Source organism: Mastigoproctus giganteus, chromosome 13 (genome assembly GCF_048544385.1).
Source record: "Mastigoproctus giganteus isolate SK-2022 chromosome 13, ASM4854438v1, whole genome shotgun sequence".
NCBI lineage: Eukaryota > Metazoa > Arthropoda > Arachnida > Uropygi > Thelyphonidae > Mastigoproctus > Mastigoproctus giganteus.
This window is the reverse complement of record NC_143587.1, coordinates 50,281,819-50,302,195: the sequence shown is the minus strand read 5'-3', so window position 1 is coordinate 50,302,195 and position 20,377 is coordinate 50,281,819. Positions and strand designations below refer to the sequence as shown.

The following is a 20,377-nucleotide window of genomic DNA, read 5'->3' as shown; positions in this document are numbered from 1 at the left end:
AATTGTAATAATTAGAAAAGGCATAAAACATAAAATATCTCCACCAATATTATTTTTTTCAATAAGAAGTCAAACCCAAAGGAACTTCGTTCGATCGATGCTACAATAATAATTAGGAAATAACTCTTTGACGATGCGTAGAATCACTTGGTTACTGTTGTACTGGCCGCGATTCCCGATTGAACCGAATTAAGCCGAACGTTTACGGCGAGTGCAGTCAGGTATGGATTTTCTATATTTATGCATTTACCGAGGGGGCCGGATTCAACATCGTCGCGAGCCGGATGTGGCCCGCGGGCCGGCTGTTGCTCACCCCTGGTGTAAAGTGTCTTCTCAGGTGCGTGCCGCGAGATGTTTGCCGATCTCATGGGTGGACAAGTATCGTTACTTTAACGTGTCGTTCGCGCTTAGCCGAAAATTCATTGCCATTCTCAGTTTACATGGCATTGGCATCTCGCGACTGTGCAACTACAGCGAGGAACAGAACAGTGGAAACTTTAGTGTGACGTCTTAAGTCATTCTGGCTGTGTCCATTAAGCCGTGACAGATAGAATGGAAAGAAGCTTGTCAGCTGTTGGAAGGCTGCAAGTGCCAGATAACACAAGGGAAACTGACAGGGGGCCAAATGGTTTGCCGCACGCTGAATGGAAGGAATTTATTTACTAGAGATGTTTTCTTTGAAGTTTCCTCCCGAACGGTTGCCAAGAAAAAGTTTTCATTGTGGTGTTGGTAGCGGGAGGAAGAACGAATGTCGTCGGTTATTTGTATCAACACCCTCGTTCCAGAGATGACAACGACCTTCAAATTTCTCGCCGAGCTTTTATATCTCTGAACAGGTTTTGCTGAATGGATGAATACGTGCACTGATCTGGAAGAACGCGTATTTACGTTCATACAAAATCAGCAACGTGGTTGAATAAAACCATTCATTATTTGTATCACAGTTATAAAGGTTGGTCAGTCTTCTGACTTGATTCAAGTATGTGTAAATACTTGAATCAAAAGGCTGTTAGATTTAGTAAGAAATTAAAAAAAAGGCTAAATTCCAGAACATGGGTACGCCAGAGTTACCGGGTTACAGGCGTGGTCGAATTCGGGACAGATTCAAGCAAAAGAAGTGTGATGTGTTGTTTTTTATTTTTAATAGACTTTCATTTTTGGCTAGTGAAAACGGTTGTGTTAGTTTACGCCACTAATTCGGGACGGATTCAAGTAAAGGAAGTCACGCCCACCATGTTCTGGAGAATAACCGTAAAAAAGTTGATAGATGAGTTTCTTCTAATCCATCGTTATGAAGAAATTTAGGATTGTTTGCGTAAGGTTCATACTTCCGGTTAGTCAGGTTATTAGCAGTTATATATATGATGGTATGGACAAATCTCTGCAGATCACCTTCTCATTCTGTAAAAAGCACCCGATCATCAGTAAACAGTATGAAGAGTGAGCTTCCATGCTTTCGTGAGGGATTAACAGCGTGTTTACAGATAACGCATGCAAAAATGAGCTGTTTATCAATGGTAACTACGTTATTGTTGTTCTGGGATTGCCAGCGACCTTGGGGCCCCTGGAGAACCGTTTTGTGTGCTGCATAATGGAACATATGAAGAGTGAGCAACCTTTTGTTATTCCATTGTGTTCGTGTGGTACGAATGCTACAGAGAGAAATATCAAAGGTGTACGGTTTTTATCTATTATCTATCAGCAGTTTTCCGAACATTGAATGATTGTACGATGGCGCTGCTGTTTTGCGAATTATTGACCTACCTGGTTATTCTTTTTCCACTTAAATGAAAACGTGTGGCTGTCGCACGCAATGGCAAATTTCTGATAATGGCCCCGACTACATCTTGTCCTACTCACACCCCCTGATTGTGATATCTCTGCTTCTGCTTTCACATTTTCAACCTGCTTTTTGTTAACCTTTCATTATAATCAACAAGCTGACAACGAATTTAGAATGGTTCAAAATGGAACGGAAGATGACAACACAGGCATAGCGAGCGTCTACGTTATTAAAGTTTCTAGACGAATGATTTTTCCATACTTTCTTCTGTTATTATTAAAAAAATAAATAAATATTCATTTATTGCAACTACAGCAAGCCCATCACAGCACTAGGGTAGGGGCATAAATTCAGTACAAAGGAGACATATATATATATATATATATATATATATACATTAACAACGAATATGAATTATATTGATCAAAAATATATATTGCAGAACATCAGATTTGGCTCTCGGATGCAGTTACTGGGCTGCAGGCAGGCAGCTGTTTGTATTTCTCATAATTTGTTTGAAAATGAGACTATCTGGCTATTGCATAAACGCTGTTATGTTGTCTGGATCAATTGGTGAGGTACAGTATCGTCTTGGAGAACTCGCAGGAGTTGGTCCTGCTGTAGTTGTCAAAAGCTCTTCCTTAGCGTCCCCTCCCCCCAATCGATAAGGCCAAGTGACTTTCCGACTGAAATCGCTTCCATTTTTCAGTTATAATTCTTAACATAAAATAGCCATTTGCACGTGATCTATCTATCTTTTCGATGCTGGTTTTGTTCTCTGATGGATTCTTAAAATTTTTCTAGTTTAATTTTAAAGATGCTCCATTTAAATTTTATACTCTCGGAATTCAATAAACTTATTCATAAAATTCCGATTTCTCCGTTTAAATATTCCTCCGCCACTTAGTTTAAATAATTCATGTTAAGCCCATCATCTGTTCAGTTGCTTTATGGCTTTCAGTTTGCATAATGACCTCATTTTTAAAATGAGCTCTGTATAATTCCCTCTTCGTAGCGGCTGTTTGTTTCCATAAGAGATTTTTCCCAACTTGGAAACACTGGATTCAGGTTTCTGTGTCTATAATGTGCACTGAGTGGCCAGCTTATTAGGCACACGCCGACATCCAAAGAGTCGACTGTACCATCAGAGACTGTCTTGTGTTCATATCAAGAAGTAGATGGTCAGATACCGAGCGATTAGATCAACAGCACGGGCATACAGTACATGCCATCCTGAACAGGATGATCACGCCCAGTAGCGTCTAGAGCAGTGGTTGGCAATCATTTTCTACGGTGGATCACATCTTGCTTTTCGAATTTTTTTGATGGGTCATAACAGTCGATCGGTAATGAAATCTATGTAGTGTAGATAATAAAGGATGTAATTAATAAATAAAAAAATCATTCACGAATTTTTTTACATTTTTAAATTCAATTCTAAATGCATGTATTTATATAAATGTAATAATAATACATATTTAATGATACAATTTTTAAATATAATTTTTAGTAATGAAGTGTTAATTTTGAATGGCTTCCTTGATGGTGATTTTCTTTAGAAAGGTTTACTAAATCTGGTTGGCATTTTGTTACTTTTAACCACACACGCGAATTCTCTTGTGGGCCTGCTTCGTAATTGATTTATCACATATTTCATTTGAGAAAATATTTGTTCGCACATATAGGAAACATGCTGGCTCCAGTCCTGTGGCTGGAGACAGCTTGTTGATGTAAGAGGCTAACGGAGAATGAAAAGAGCCATGAAGTCAAACAGATGGACCACAATCGGCTATACAACAATAGTATTCAAAGGGGTATATTGGAATGTGTAATGTATCGCACCCTGTCACGAATGGGGATATAGCAGTAGACAACCTCACGGGATACCCTTCTAGCAGTTAAACATAAGTAGGCATGAGTACAGTGAGCACAGGAACGCCGACACTGGACATCTGGGAGGGGGGGGGAAGGGTCTTCTGGTCCAGCGGTTCCAGTTGTTTGACGCTGACGACAAGGCCTGGGTTTGTGGCAGCAGCATGATTCAATGGATCCATCGTGCCAGGTGTTAACATTGCAGGCTGGTCGTGGAAGTGTTGATGGTGTGGGCTGTGGTAGGCATTAATTTCCTAATTATGCCTACTCAAAAGTGATTTCCGACCAAGTGCAACCCTTCATGCTCATGGTTTATCCATCTAGATAATGGTTACTTACAGCAGGATAATGCGCTATTCTACGAGGCAAGGTTTGTTCTGAAATGGTTCCAGGAGCATGAGTGAGCAAGTCAATAAACTTTTATCATACTTTATTGACCTGCTCAGTCATGAGATCTCAACTCAGTTGATCATTTGGGGGTTGAGATGGAACGAGCTGTTTGGAGTAGCCATTCGCCACAGCCCGTCTGAGGCAGAATGCGGTCGAGTCTGCATGGACCAGCATTCCTCTGAAACAGTTTTGGTACCTCATGAAGCTTATGTCCTGACTACTTGAGGCTGTTCCGAGAGCCAAAGGAAGTTTGCTCATTGTTAGGTCAGTGTGCCTAATAAACTTGCCACTCAGTGTTTAATCATGAATTTCTCCATTTAATTCTCTTTGCTATTTAAGAGTTTGTCAATTTTCATGAAGTTGTTAATAAGCATCTACCTTTTCTCAATAAATTTCTTCCTTGCGGATTCTTAATCCTTTCTTTCTGTCCTATTAAATTCCAATTCAGTTTAGATATATTCCCATATGATATTTCTTTGAGATGGTTTTCATAAACTCTTCTTCGAAAGAAGCCATTTAATTCTTGAGCCTTTTAGCAATTTACAGTATATCTATCTGTGTACAGTTTAGTGAATCCATAATGATGTAGATTATTTCTTGGGAATTATCTGGAAGCGTGCTTAGAATCTGTTTCATAATGCTTTAGATGAATAATTCATCGGTTTTCAAAGTTTACTTTGTAAAAATAATGAACCATTTATTATTTAAAGAAGTAAGAAAAGACTTCAGAGTTCAACTGAGAAAATGTTTTAAAGAACGAAACATTCATTTGGTGTCTCTCTTGAAGGAGTATTATTTACGTACTATTTACATAGAATTTTCTTGTAAAGTAATTATGTATAAAATATAAAATGTTGCCTGATGATTGAATGAGAAGTAACATCCTCAGAGTCTCTCTCTCTCTCTCTCTCTCTCTCTCTCTCTCTCTCTCTCTCTCTCTCTCTCTCTCTCTTTTAGTGGCCAGCGAAGGTCAAAATCTGGATAGTATCTGTTTATTATTACAAAGAAATTTTTGACCCAGTTAGTTACTCAACTGTTATAGTTTGACACTGTGAACGTTAGCTGGTACTATCTGTCAGAAAGGAGACTTATTTTTGACTTTCCCAATAAAATGCGTAGTTTTCCTGATCGGAAGGAGAAAGTCCTGTAATTACAGATCGTACCTGAATCTTCACGCATGACTGCAGTAGAACCGCCATCTTATACAATGGCGGCTCTACTAAATATGACCGATGATGTCAGCGGACGAAGCAGCGCATGCGCTCACTACTGCTACCCAAGGAAATAACGTGCTACAAAAGATTTGCATTTGCAGCGATCTTACTGTTTTCATCGGAATCGCTGTCGTTCATAATTTAAAGAGTAGGAACTTAGAAACCAGTTTGAGTCAGAGATTCTTTCCTTCCTTTTAAGTGTTTTGCTTTTTGAGAAACTACATCAAACCCCCGCCCTCATTAAGTGATGGTATTGCGACAAGAAAATGAACTCTAGATGTGTTCTCTCTCTCTCTTCAAACGTCTGAAGAAATCTGAAAGTCGTGGTGAGAGTTCGGCTTCAGTAATAGATTAAGTTTTAATGAGCCCTGCAAAATATTCTTCCTGATTATTTTGCAAATTGAAACTGAATTTACAAGGAAGTATGCGTGTTTGTGTTCTCATGATATTTCGTTTTCTTTTTTAGACATTTTCCAGTATTGCAACTAAAATGCAACTAATAGCATGCTCACCAGATGGAGCCCCAGGGGCTCACATCTAGTGAACATGGGCTTGGCACACCTAGGGTTCTGAGCTGGATATCATCATTGTTCTCTTTCTTGGTGATTCCTCTCTCTCTCTCTCTCTCTCTCTCTCTCTCTCTCTCTCTCTCTCTCAGGGTAACTCGGAAATTTTTGGCCGGTGCAGCATAAGCCTCGGGCTTCCTTGCACTATATGGATAATAATAATAACAAAGAAAGTGTACCGTACTACAAGTACGAACCCCAAGCAGTACTAGAGACCCTAACCCCCAAGCTGTACGCGCCATAATAACGGACAAAACAGTCCCGCACAACAGACATAACCCTTGTGTGGACAAGAAGGAAAAGGCTACCCATCTGATTGACATAGCGGTACCCAACAACACTGGCAACCTGCAGAAAACCCATGGGGAAAAGATCAGGAAGTACACGAATCTAAGACAGGAGATCAAAGAGATGTGGCATATGCAACAAGTAACAACCATCCCGATCACCGTGTCAACCACAGGTATGGTGCCAAAGACCCTTCATAACAGCCTAGCAGCAATAGATCTCCCAGCGGACACCTATAAGGAACTCCAGAAAGTCGCAATCCTGAACACCTGCAGGATAGTCAGAGATTTCCTCGACCAACAGTAACAACAGCCACCCTGTGTACTTGGTAGTAATACCCGTCACGAGGTGAAACCCCCAATCAGGGAGATAAGAGCAATAATAATAATAACGTGAACGGTTATGTTATTGAAAGCCTTGTAAGCACACAGTGTCGTTTCCTGTGCAGCGTGTTTCATTTCCACGACAACAAGTGATGGTGTAAGTTATTCATAGTGATGGTATCAGGATCGACCACAAGTGGCACGATAGGTAGATGGCAGCACTGACTTTGAGCATTATTCATCTATAGCAGTGTTTCCCAACTACTGAGAGCTACAGACCCTTTCAAAAATCAAAAAAAGTTTGCGGACCCATATATATATATAAGGTCGACCACCGTTTCGCAGACCCCCCCCCCCCCGGAACTGGTCTACGGACCCCCAGGGTCCGCGATTAATGATTATGATTAATTTCTATCAAACCGTTAAGTGACATTCTTTTAATAATAAAATTATGCAGCAACCGAAAACAAAGGAATACTAGCTCATTAGTACAATTAAAAGGGAATCAGTATAAAAAAGAAACTTCAAAAATGATAACTTCTATCGAGTTAATATATCAGCACAGACTAGCACTTTAATATTAATAAGTTTGACAAGCACCCACACGCCTTTGACTTTGGTGTGCTTTCGAACTCTCGGAAAAATTTTAAGACAGAATAGGTAGTGAAAGAAACAAGAACGTTGTAATTAATTGAACATTAGTGGTTTTAAAACATTAGGAATTTTTTCCTAATCTTATTAAACCAACAACAAAAAAAAAAAGAAAAAAAAAGAAGAGAAAATTAAAGAAAAGTGTTTGGTTGAATTGCAACCCATTTCTTCATTAGAGACTACATTTTCAATGCACAATCTATGATTTTAAATATTTAAACACGTTGTTAATATAAAGAAAACAATTCCAAATTTGATTAGATTTTTTATAATATAAATATCATAGTAATAGTAATGGAGGCATATGATGCAAGAAAGCAAGCGTATGAGCTTATGTAGCATCAGCCAAAAAAAAAAAAAAAAAAATCACACAACCATTCCCTCTAAAAGTTTGTCCAATTCCTCTTTTCCATTGAACCTCGAAGAAACTTCATTGGCAATTCGAAAAGAAAACATTGCTATTTCTAGTGTGTTCTATTTAGACAGTTTTATGACGTATACTTTATCTTTAGTATATCGCAAAAGAGAAATCTTGTGGGATAAAATCGGAACTTCTGGCTGCCAATCTGTCAGTTCATATAACCTGGGAGCGGGATTGCTGGCACCCAACAGTCTTGCATTACCATAGGTGGGTGCGGGATTTTAGTGCTGAATTGCACTGACTGATTTAATAGATCCAGGCTCGGTTCTCCGTGTCAGGGACGGGCAACAAGTGGCATTTACTCATGTGGTGCCTACTACTTGGTGGCAAAGTAGCCTGATGTAACACTACATACACATACAAAGTAACACTACATACACTTCCAGGCTAACAGTTTAAGATTATTTTTTGCCCACAGAACACAGAATACACAGGTGGATGTGGACGTAAGTCTAGGGGGGCCACCCTGCGAGAATAATACACATAAGGAAGTAAGTGTCAGTTCATATCCCCAGCTCCAAGCGGAAGTTCAACCAGTTATGAACTTCAATGCTTTGAATGGACTGGAGCCATTCTCAACAAACAAACAGTTGCGGTTCTGGTAATTTAATTTTTGGCCTAATCGACTACTTTGGTACAACATGTTCATGGGCCTATCTGGGTAGCATTTGCTATAGAGCAGTGAGACCTTGTCTCGAAATGAATAAATGTTTTGAAAGAACAAAGTTTTAAAACAGCTCCAGTTATTTCTATTTGTACGTTTGTTGTATGATTTAAAATCTAATGCTTGGATTGATGGACTGAAGCCACTACTTTAGTACAGTTTCAAATGGTTTATGTTTGTAAACATGTTCATGGGCCGATTTGCATTTAGAGCTGACTTTAAAAACCAGAATGACTAGTGGGGGAGGGGGAAGAGTTATTTCCTCCTGCGGAGATCGGCTGACGTGTTTGACTGTCATTTTTGAATCATTTCAATAATGGCAATTCTATCTGTTCACAAAACAGAAGGCGAAACACCACAGTCTTTTCAGTCCAGATAATGTCATTCGTCTGCAAAACGTCTGGATCGGGTATCAATCAACTGAAAGAAATTTTCGTAAAACTCCATCAGTTGTCGCAGTCTCCTGCAAAAAACCGCTGAAAATAATGAGGTTGGTACGATTTCCGTTTGAAGCCGCCCCTCAAAATTGCCTGAACTGCACGATAGCTTATTCCACTCTCCCTCATTGCTTGTCTGATCGACTTCTTTGCAATCCTAGTTTGAAATTTTTTCACACCGTGACCGAAAAAATAAAGAAAATTAATTCCAATGCATACACTTTCCAGGAAAAAAAACTCATGTCATTACCTCTGACAAGATCGGAGTATTTCAATAAGGTACTCAATTATGGACCTCCGTGTAGATAAATACGTGGTTACATAATGGATGTCATTATTAACTCAGTGGAAAAATTATGCCAATGAAGTTGCGTCCAGTGCTTAAAGTGTAGCATCCACTGATGAAATTTTTATCGAATAACATCAGAGCGTTTTAAGTATATTTAAATTGATGCAGTACTAAGTGGATGCCTTTTTTTGTAAGATAATGTTATTCGGACCTTTCAAGTTATTTCTCAGATTAACATTTAAAATGCTGTGATGCAAGTGTAGTTAATAAAAGTTTTATTGGCCTCGCAATAAGCAAAAAATTGCTTGGCTAAACAATTGCATTTTAGTTTTGTGCAGAGGAACTGCTCCAGGAAAGATCGATGGAATGGAAGCCAGTGATTTATGAAAAAGATGCAGGCCACTAACGTCCGGCTGAACGATTTTAATCGCAAAGTAGGACAAGGGAAACTGTTTCACAGGCCATTTAGCCAACACAGCATCTCAGCGGGGCAAGAGATTAACTGCTGAAGTCCGGAAAACTGCATTCATAATGGAAGTTGGAGGGGGGGGGGTAATATTTTTAGATTTGGTAGTAACAAAGAATGCAAACCCAGTAAAGAAATGAGTTTTTTTTGACTTACTTAAATTGTGTTTTTTATCTCTGATTTTTTTGTATTGTCCACTTCTGCTTTAACGGCAACAGAAATTTTCCGGCGTCTCTCTTCCATACAATTTTAAATTTCAAAATCACCTTGGATTAAAGTGAGCTCAACGAAAGATATTCACGTACGTAAAATTCGAAATGAATTTTCACTTGAAGAATTTCGCCTGATATGCAGAGGTTTATTATTATTATTATTATTACCGCCGAATTCACAACTTATGCGATTGAAAAAGCATAAAATAGTATAATAATTTACTTATGGTATAATTAGATGACACGACAGAAGGATTTAGTTTAAGACGTCCCAGTGTAAAATTATATAAACGTAACTATTCGACCAAAGAAATCAGAAGAGATTCTTCTGCTTCTTAGCCATTATCTGAAAACTAAAGCAGTACTATATGGTGAGCTTTTAATTTTAACTATGTGCTTAAAAATGCCACTCTTTTTTTTTTTTTTTTTTTTTTTTTTTGCGATTGACAATACTGCCATATCACGAGCTCCAGTAAAGGGGGAAACAACGTCAGTCCCGTTAAGGTACAATCACAATTAAAAACACTTTTACTCTGCGATATTTATCTGTATGATGAGCATCACGTTCCGGGACCTATATCCTTGATCACATGCAAATCCTCTCGTTAGTTAGGATGTTCAGGCAAGTAAGAAAAGGGAAAAGAATCATAAGAGAGTAATTGGTCAAAGCATAATTATCTGCCGAGTGGGTAAAGTACCTGCCCGGCAACCCGAAGGTCGCGGGTTCGATTCCCGCCTCGGGCTTGGATCAAAGTACTGCAAAAACCTTGGGAGGTGCAATATGGCCACAGAAGCCGCTGCGCCAAAAACTACCAAATCAAATCATAATTATCTCGGAGTAACACTGTTTTTTAATTGTAGTTACTGTTATATCTTAATGGAATTAATCCGCGAAGGTAACAACTCGTTTAAGTCACGATTAGGAAAACACCAGTCCCACTTCAGTGTTCCTTAAAGTGGCGAAACTATAAATTCTAGGACCCCTCGCCATATTGCTCAACGGATCCCATGTGAACATACTAAATTAGAGCCCTGGGGCCCCTGTGGTGGCGGTATGGCAGTTTCGCCACTGCTTCCTTAATTGAAAGACTGCTACTATATAATGTACTTTGAATGCAATCAACTAATAGCTTTTGTGGCTCCTTTTACACCACATTCATTCTAGCCATTCTCATTAGGTCCATTGTGCAGCTCATTGCACTGTTGAAGACACTCCTGGTAGGGAAGTATTGCTCTGGGAAATTGAGGACTTGACGTCTGAATTTAATCATGATTGTGACCTCTACTTGAACAGTAATTCTTATGCAGCATCGACTTTGGTTAATCCATGGATTTGATATCTTCATTTCATCTTGATGTAAACTCTACGCGATTGTGAATTTTACCTGAACCAGAGTTGTAGCCGTCTGTTGTATCATGGCTCATTGCTATGTATTGAAGTCTTTCTTTCTTTCTTTCTTTTTTTTTTTTTTTTTTGTTGACCCTGCTGCCATGGAGAGTAGGGTGGGATCATCATTTACTTTACCGAGAAAAATACTGAAATTTTTGCGAATTGAATTTTTACGAAATTGATATCTATTGATAAATATTGAAAGTTAACAAAATTTTGATGTGACTTTATGTGGAGAAATAAAAATACGTACTCTGCGTTATAATATGGGTGTGACTATATTTGAGAGGGCAAAGATTACGAGAGTAAATACAGTAACATTGTTCGTGTGTTGATTTTTATTTTTAGATGTGGAGTTTAGTCTGTTTTTATGCCTGTTGAATTTCACTGAAATAGTACTAGCAGTAGTAATAGAGGCACGTGATGCAAGAAAGCAAGCGTATGTAGCATCAGCCAAAAGAAAAAAAAAATAATAATAATTTCACACAACCATTCCCTCTAAAAGTTTGTCCAGTTCCTCCTTGAATTTATTTAAGCTATCAACTTCCACAACGACAGATGGAAGTCTGTTCTAGCAATTAACCACCCACTGGCTAAAGGCACATAAATTCTACACATCTATTTCGCACATCTATTCTACAACCGACTTTCTTTATGCCCCCTCAGGTTCGTAATCTAAGCAAGCGGAAGAGTCTCATCAGAATTCAGCGTGCTCAATCCCTCCGCTGCAATTTGCAGAACTTCAGCTCTCTTGGTAAGAGGATCCGTTCATTCCCCTCACCAATCTTGTTGCCCTTCTCTGTACACGCTCAAGCAAATCTACATCCTTCCTAAAATGAGGCCTCCAGACCTGTACGCAGTACTTAAGGCATGGCCTGACCATTGCCTTATACAAAGGGATAATCACCTCCTTTTCCCTGCTAGCAAAATTGTTGTATATCATTGACAACATCCCATGACCTGATCTGGCAGCCTGTCTGCATTGCTCAGACAAATTCAGATGACTGCACAATCACTCCCAGGTGTGTTTTTTTTATTTTTAATTTCTACCACCCTAAGTGTAGTACCACACAGTTACTACACTTAGGGTGCTAGAAAATTACCACCTCTGGGTAATTTTCTACCTTACGTTCCTCTGAGGTTACTTCGACCCATATGCAGTACTTTGCATTTGTAAATGTTAAACTTCAGTTGCCACTTTTCAGCCCAACTGCCCAAATTTTCTAGATCCTGTTGAAATAGCACACTGCTAATTGAAGTCTTTTTATCCATTAACAACTCTGTTAACCTTTGTATCATCTGCAAACTTGAATATTAAGCCTGATATATACCTTCATCAATATCATTGATAAATATACAAAACAACGGTGGGCCGAACATCGAACCCTGTGGAACTCCACTAATAACATTAGTCCACGAAGAGCAGTGTCCATTGATTACCACTCTGTCTTCTCCCACTCAACCACCGTTTTATCCATTGTAGCAACTTACCATTAATACCATACTGCTCCAATTTTTACAGTAATCTTCCATGTGCAACAGTGTCAAAAGCTTTCCTGAAATCAGAGTATATGATATGAAAATTATTTTTTGCATCTAGTTCCTTTGTAACTACATCATAGTATCCAGTCAAATTTGTCAGAGAAGACTTTCCCTTAACAAACCCATGCTGTGTTTGAATTATTGATGCAGTCTTGTCTAGGTGATCCTGCAATGCATCTTTAACCAGTGATTCCATTATTTTACCCGGAACACAAGTTAAACTTATTGGTCTGTAATTACTCGTGTCACCCTTAGATTCCACTTTGTGAATTGAGGATACATTTGCACATTTCCAATCTGTGGGCCTTCCCCTGAGTCCAAGGATGTTCTCGTAATTATGGCTAGGGGTTTGCTTAGTTCCTTTGCCGCCTCCTTTAATATAACTGGATAGATCCCATCTACCCCAGGTGCCTTTCTTATGTTTAACTTCAACAATATCTCCTCCACTTTGCTCTCAGTTATTACAAAATCATTAAGCACTCTGTTACAGTTTGATAAACTTCTGGCATTTTTCTCCCTTAATAAGTCATGTGTGAATGTAGATGCAAAATACTCATTCAGATTATCAGCTATCTGAGCATCGATATTAAGTGGACCAATCTGATTCATCCCCTTCCTTTTAGAGTTCATATAAGTAAAGAAGTCCTTGCTATTTTTCTTAGCATCCTTTATGAAAGGATACTAAGAAAGTAAAAAAAAAGGATGCTTTTTTACTTTCAGTAACCCCTCTCAGTTTCATATGTGCTTTTTTTTAAATTAAAAATTAGTTCAATTATTATAAAAAAAATTTGCCAGTTTTAGTTGAAGTGCAATTCTTGACTTTGAAACCCCCCTTTTTGCAGAACTTCGAACTTAGTCATATAACGAATTTCAACAATAAACAGACCCAAATAAGTCAGGTTCTATTCAAAACCAGCTTTATTATATTCATTAAAATTAATGATAAGGTGGTGTTCATATGATGCTGTGGTAGTTAAAATAAACGAGAAGATATGGCCTTGACATTCAATGCGAAAGTTTGTAATATTCTGCCGACAGAGGGCTCACATGAAAAGTACAGTCGTTAATATACGTCATTAGTGGTTATGCTTTTACACAAAACAGAGATTAGAAATGTTGTATTCACCATTATAGTACCCAATAATGTGCGGAATGACGTACAATTATTATTCCAATTTCCTCCGAAGTGTGAAAAAAGATAATTTTAGTAGAAAATTGATCCTATCTTATTTATTAAGATAGGAGCAATTTTAAAATTTTTAAAATGAGGTTTATAAAATCTGATTTTTAAAGTGCCAAAGTGGAAATACAGTCTGGCAGCATGACTAATGTTTATTGGCTTTTCAGCAGCAGCAACAGAGTCATAAATAAAGCTTTTATACTACCATTTTAATAAATTGGAATTTGGACTTATGCCAAAACGAACAATGCAGTTTTTCTGTCATTCTCCATTTTTAATAAGTATTTCTAAACTTGCTATGCAATTTGATCCATCATCTGGATATAGAAAATTTCAAGAGCTGACGTGGAAATATTTTGAAAACAATAAAGGGAATTATTTCATATACAGATTTATTTTTCCATTTTGATTGAGCCTTTTTTTTATGTTTGCTTTTTCTCTATCAGTCACAGCTTTTCGGATTTTTTGCTCTGCGCTTTTATGATTTTTTCCTTACTTTTGTAGATCACGGAGGTCTGAAAAAGGGCAATGAAGACGATACTTCTAATACGAAATCAAAGACATCAACAACACTAAACACAAAATAAGCAAGAATACACACCAATGTACAAAATATAAATACATATCAAATATGTCTTCCAAATCAATTTTTTTTTTCTTTTTTTTTTTTTGCTGGTCGTACTCGATTTACTCTTTAGAACCTTTGTTTAAAATAACATTTATAGTGGTGGTGATTTATAGAGTTTTGTAGTGTTGGTGTGGCTACAAAACACAGACTGAAGTTGTAATAACGATCTTTAAGATTTATTTTATTTATGCTTAGAATTCTTACATAGCTTTTAACAAGTATTTTACACAGACTATGTAGCACCAATACAAAATCAATATACAGTTCTGCTTTATTTATATATATATATATATAGTGAACAAGCGACTGAAAATTTGATACCTATGTTTGTAGCTAAGTACACGATTCAATGATAATAAAGCGTCAATGTTGTTTGCTTCCACAGCTCATGTTTCTGTAAATAGAATTCTCACTGCTCTCTGTTTATAGAAACTTTCCAAAGAATATATTTTGCATCGAGTACTTTGAAAGGCGATCATCACAGCACTAACGAACCACTTGGGCTCATACGATACCAAACTTTCATCATTGCTAACACTCAGGAATGAAGTTAATGATGAACTTGACTACTCACAAACTCAAAACTACTTTCATTTTCTTATTCAAGTTAGAGGCACTCGAAAAATATTAAACTTTTCCTCCTTTCCCTTAGTCAAAATTATTTTGTCCAGTATTACTATGTAGTCATGAAGCTTGTATTCATCTGCACCAATAATGAACTGAAATACAAAACGAAAATTAAATATATTTTTTGAACACTTCCGCTGTTGAAACCGATTTTTCCAGCTTGCCGTGAGCACCTTATTCGATCTAGATTTTTCGATTTCTACCTGAGAGAATATCCAGAAAAACGGGAATTAAAGTAACGTCGAAAGAATGCTGTCAGGTCGATTGAATAACTGGCTAATATAAAAGTCAAAACTCAGTTCAGAGTAGTTCTGCAGGAAATGTAATTTAAAAAGATGGAATTTTAAAAGTAATTCACTCTACTGAAATTACTTTTCATTTTTAGAATTCGCTCGTTTTCCTTAGCTGTGTGATAAACAGAACTATCGACCATAAATTTAAGGAAGCTTCGTAAAAAGGGCTAAAATCGGTATGTTTTATGTTCGTAAAATTACAATACTGAGAAATTTTCAAAAATTTAAGGAATATTCAGTCCTCTTATAAATGAGTGTTCTCATTGTGACTCATTTTTGAAAGGATTGGAGCCATTCTTTTAAAGGATGCAAATGTACAAATAAAAAGGATACAAATGTAAAACGTGTTTTATTTTTCTGTTGTGTATTGTACTTTGGGTTTTTTTTTTTTTTTTTTGGTTCTATACCTTATCTACAGTTCGTTCTCATTTGAAGTTAACTGTTTTATGAAAATGAATGAGGTAGCATTGCATATTAAACGTTACTCAGGTTTAATCCGATTCTTATTCTGTCGGCAGAGTAAGTTGCTGCAATTCAATTTAGTTCTAAAAAATCGTTGAGTTACTGTCATATGCGAAATTTTGATTTCATTATGCATTTCTTTTCTACTAAAAAGAAAGCGCCAATCTCTTTAACCAAATTTCCTCGTTATTCCAGTATGTACAGTCCGTGGACTACAAAATGAAATTACTAAAAGAATATGCCCCAGAAATTAGAGCAATCTAAACTCTATATTGCAATAGTTACGCACAAATAATCTGATACTTTACTGAAATTGAAGTACATAAGAATTATCATTGTGTGGCTAGTAGCGCCGAAAATGTTAAAATTGGTAGAGTTGGGGGAATTTCGTGAAAATGACCAATCATCCAACGATGAGCCATTGTTGGGAATGTCACTATAGAGTTCTGTGGGACTAGAACTTACATGAATAGAAAGTCAGGGCATGAGCAAACATGGAATGTCAGAGTATCGTTATACCTGTAAAAATTGGGTATACCCAATTTTTACAGGTTTACAGGCATACCCAAAAGTAAATGAACATGATGTATTTGGAAATAGTTGTTTTTCCACTCTTATCTTTCCGATAGTACTGCATACGTAAGTGCATTATTTTTATCTGCTATGACCAATTACACCGATACAGGAAATCGATCTCTCTCTTTTTCTCTCTCTCCCTCTTTCTGGAAAGGCTGAAGTAAATTAAAAGTTACGAAAGCACCACTTAGAAAGCAATACGTTAAATGGTAGAATGTAGTAATTGTTATCTTAATGGATTGATCTACTTTTAAAGCAATTGGATTCTGAGAAATACCATACTTATCTCGAAGACAGATATCAAAGATTTAGTGTCAGTTAATAATAATACTAAACAAAAAAAGAGTTGAGTTTCATTTTCTGCACTTGACGGCTGAGTGTTATCTTAAGTGGTACTTCGAGCCAGGAAATTGTTACTTTATCTAATGCTCCTTTCTCTCCAACAACAACGGGAATTGCTGGAGCAGCAGTTTTTTCTTTCCCTTGCTAGGTAACTAGCACACTAAAAATCATAAAAGAGGGCAAAACAACCAATTACGTAAACTGGGACAAAATACGTACTGTCGCGAAAAGTGAATTACTTCAGGAGCTAAAAACCAACCGGCCCTCAGAGTAAAGGTCATCATGAAACGTCCCTTTTACAATGAGTGCTGTATTAAATTCTAAAAGGAAGTACCAGGAAAACGCGTTCTGCTGACGTGAGAAATGGCTGTAAAGTTTGCGAATGCGGGATCTTTTTAAGGTGAAGGGGGGATGAAAAACAAAAGCGGCTTTCATTGAATTAAAAGCTACTTATAGATCAAAATAAAGTACGTAACATCGACACAGGTATCCTCCATAGGTACAGTGGATGTAATGAGTTCATCTGGATCGACAAGCAGAAACGATTTTCTAAAGATTTTAATGTTACGAATGATTAAAATAAACCTGTAAAACCAACAGCACAATGAAGCCTCTTGTTATTATTAATATTATAACCAGAGCTCAGAATTACTCCTCCTTTTCTTTCCTAGATAAAGAAAAGTTATCTTCACTTGACACTTCCTCGATTATCAGAGACACACTACTGTTACGTGGAGGAGTCAGATTTTTATTTTATTAATTACAGTGGAATAATAAAATGGAACAGGTTTTATTAATTTCGATTGCAAATAGGAATTGAAGATGATTGGAGATTTAATTATATTTTTATTTATTATAATATTATTTTGTCTATAAGGATTTATTCAATTATACTTTAGAATAGTTAATTATTAAATGTATTCATTTTTAGTAAATAGTATGGTCATTTATCTACGAATAGATCTATTTAAAAAAAAAAAAAACAGGGATGAAATGGGAATAAGTTCGCCTTTAATTAATATGAAGAGAGGATAATGTTAGATAAAGCGTTGTTAAATTTTCAAAAGTTGTCTGGAAAACTGCTAATAAAATATAATAATCGGTGCGTGGAGGAGCAGCGCCCTCTGCATTTCCTGTTTGTCTTGCACAGAAGTAAAAAATACGCACAGTATTTCAATATTTTAGATTTTGGTTGGTGAAACGATTGGCAACGTGCCAATTGAAACATAAGCGGGAATTCGCTTTAATATCATTGAATGAATTTAATCAACAGGATTTCGCAAATTTTGCGTGTCTTAATTTTGAATCAATTTTACAAAATCACTTAGGAACATAAGAATGAATTACTTTTTTATATCCTTTCAAAAGTAAATCTACATGGTGCATAATGCCACTTATGAACATAAGCAACTGTCAAATACATCGGGGTTGTGCGCTTGGAAAGGTATTTAGTCTGCATCTATGGAATCGTGAAAGTGAGGGGTCCTGTGTTTTGTTTCAATTATTGCGCTTCAGAATGACAAGGGAAATATCTCCAAAGGTTTTTTTCAAGATATTCTTAAAAGAAGATATAGCTGACTGCTTGCAGTGGTGATCACTGATGGTTCAATGAAAGGACACAATTTTTCATGATTTTACTTTATCGTATTTATTCTCCCCGTCAGTCCCACCCTCCCTCGTGGTTCATTCACACGTCGGTACCTGTTTCACTCCATTTTGCTTATCCTGGCGAAGCTGATGATTTAATTGGTCTGACAATGTTTATAATTACTGCGTTAGTTACCAGGGTCTCTACTAGAGGGCAGTAGACTGTAAGTTGTGGTCACTGATCTGAACAACCAATGATTTGATGTCCTCTGCGCTCTTCACCTTTCTCGGAACTCCCATCTCAGACATCAAGGACGTACTGTACGGACTCCCTACGAATACTGAATTCTGTCGGGGTCGCATCCGTTGCATATTGTACTGCGGAAGGGCGTTAAAGTTCAACCGCTGAAGTTCTCGGTCAAGCAGGGCTGTAGCTAGAGGTTCGCTAACCGAGATTTTGGACGTTTTTGGCAAGACGGAATTAAAAGTCTGGCTATGGTACTGAGGTTGATAGGGCTCCAACATCCGGATTTTACCCCACTTGTTGAAAAACAGCAGGATAACAGCAACCCACACCGCCAGAACGATCACTACAATCACCACTTCTTCTTCTCGGACGGTAATGGCGGGCCTTTCCTCTTCCAGCAATGTAGGAACAGCTGGGCGGGAACTATCATTGTCTGTAAGTAAAAAAACAAAAAACAGCTTTCACAAGGTAACAATCAAACGAATTTTTTACCGATAACATAAAACAAATACAGTATAATCTTTATTGTTATAGCACAGTATACAGGAAACATATACAACGTACCCAGCACGGCAAGTTGCCAGGGGCTAAAAAAACCCAGTCTTGATTTCCAAGACAAACGTAAGTTGTAATACACGTGAGTTATAATTTAACCGAACAGAACTCAGCTATCGACAAATATGACGAATATAAAGGTTATTCTGTAATAGAATTAGAACTGAATCTATACCACGCAAGACTGCTGCTGTAATAACTTCTGCATTATTTTGGTAGGGCAGTGTATTTTTATATAAAATAAAATTTACTATTAATATACATTTCATACATGGTGATTAGCTATCATTTTTGCTTGGTATACACTGAATAGAAATATAGGGTGTCCCTTTTGAACGTCCCTGATTTTAAAAGTTGGTTAAAATTCATGCATAGGGCAACGAAGTGGGAGCCAGTAGAGGAGGATATGGTTGAGTTTCATTGTTGATGGAAGCTGAGGCGCTGCTGTCGTTTGTGTAAATATGGCGTCAGTGCAAGAGAAAGTATAGGCAGTTGTGTGGTTTGCAACGAGCAAATTTGTTGTCACAGTTAAAAGGCAATTTAGACGGCAATTTGTTCAATAAAGATGCACCTGACCCAAAGTCTATACGAAGATGGTACAGGACATTTTTGAATATACATGTACAATTAAATCGATGCCTTTACACTACGATTGTAGTTTTTCTTTTATGAGCTATCTATGGTGTATTTACACCGAAATTTTATAGTATATTTTAAGCTCATATCGTATTATGCCTTTTGCATTTATATTTTAATATAGGGCATTTTTTAATACCGATAGCATGCAGAAGCAACATGGAGGAGGTTGTAAACAGCGAGTTGAAGAAGTACGTGCTGCCTTTGTTCGTAACCCGCCGAAATCAATCAGGCGTGCATCAAGGGAATTTAACATGCCCCGTAAAACTCTGCACAGGGTCGTACATCAGTGGCTGCGTTTGTACGCCTATAAATTGCAAACGGTTCAAAAAATCAAGCCGAGTGACAAACCACAGCAACAAAACTTCGCTATTGAATTCCTTGATCCCATCGACCAAAACCACGATTTCTTGAGTCATGTTATGTTTTCCGACGAGGCAACATTTCACATTTCTGGAAAAGTTAACCATGTTTGAATATGAGGTTCTGAAAACCCGCACCGTATCCAAGAGCACATTCGACACAACCCAAAAGTGAATGTGTGGTGTAGTCTTATGAAGGGCATAATTAACGGACCCTTCTTCTTGGAGGATACTGTTACAGGAATCACATACCTAGGCATGCTGGAACAGTACGCATTTCCTCAGATTGCACACCGGCAGCCCAACAGTCTTTGAGCAAAGTGGAGCATCACCTCATTGCAGCTTACAGGTGCGCACTGCTCTGAACGACACAT

The 20,377-nt window shown here is 37.4% G+C and overlaps 1 protein-coding gene across 2 annotated transcripts in view; it reads right to left on the bottom strand.

Annotated features, from left to right (window-relative positions):
- Positions 1 to 18,203: 18,203 nt before the first annotated feature.
- Positions 18,204 to 20,377, bottom strand: part of LOC150076031 (uncharacterized) — a 403,417-nt gene continuing 401,243 nt past the window's right edge. For both annotated transcript variants that reach the window (XM_090387992.1, XM_090387994.1), the window contains one exon: positions 18,204 to 18,883. In XM_090387992.1, the coding sequence (XP_090244118.1) occupies positions 18,411 to 18,883 (473 nt within the window). In that variant the 3' untranslated portion in view covers positions 18,204 to 18,410. The remainder of the gene's footprint in view (positions 18,884 to 20,377) is intronic.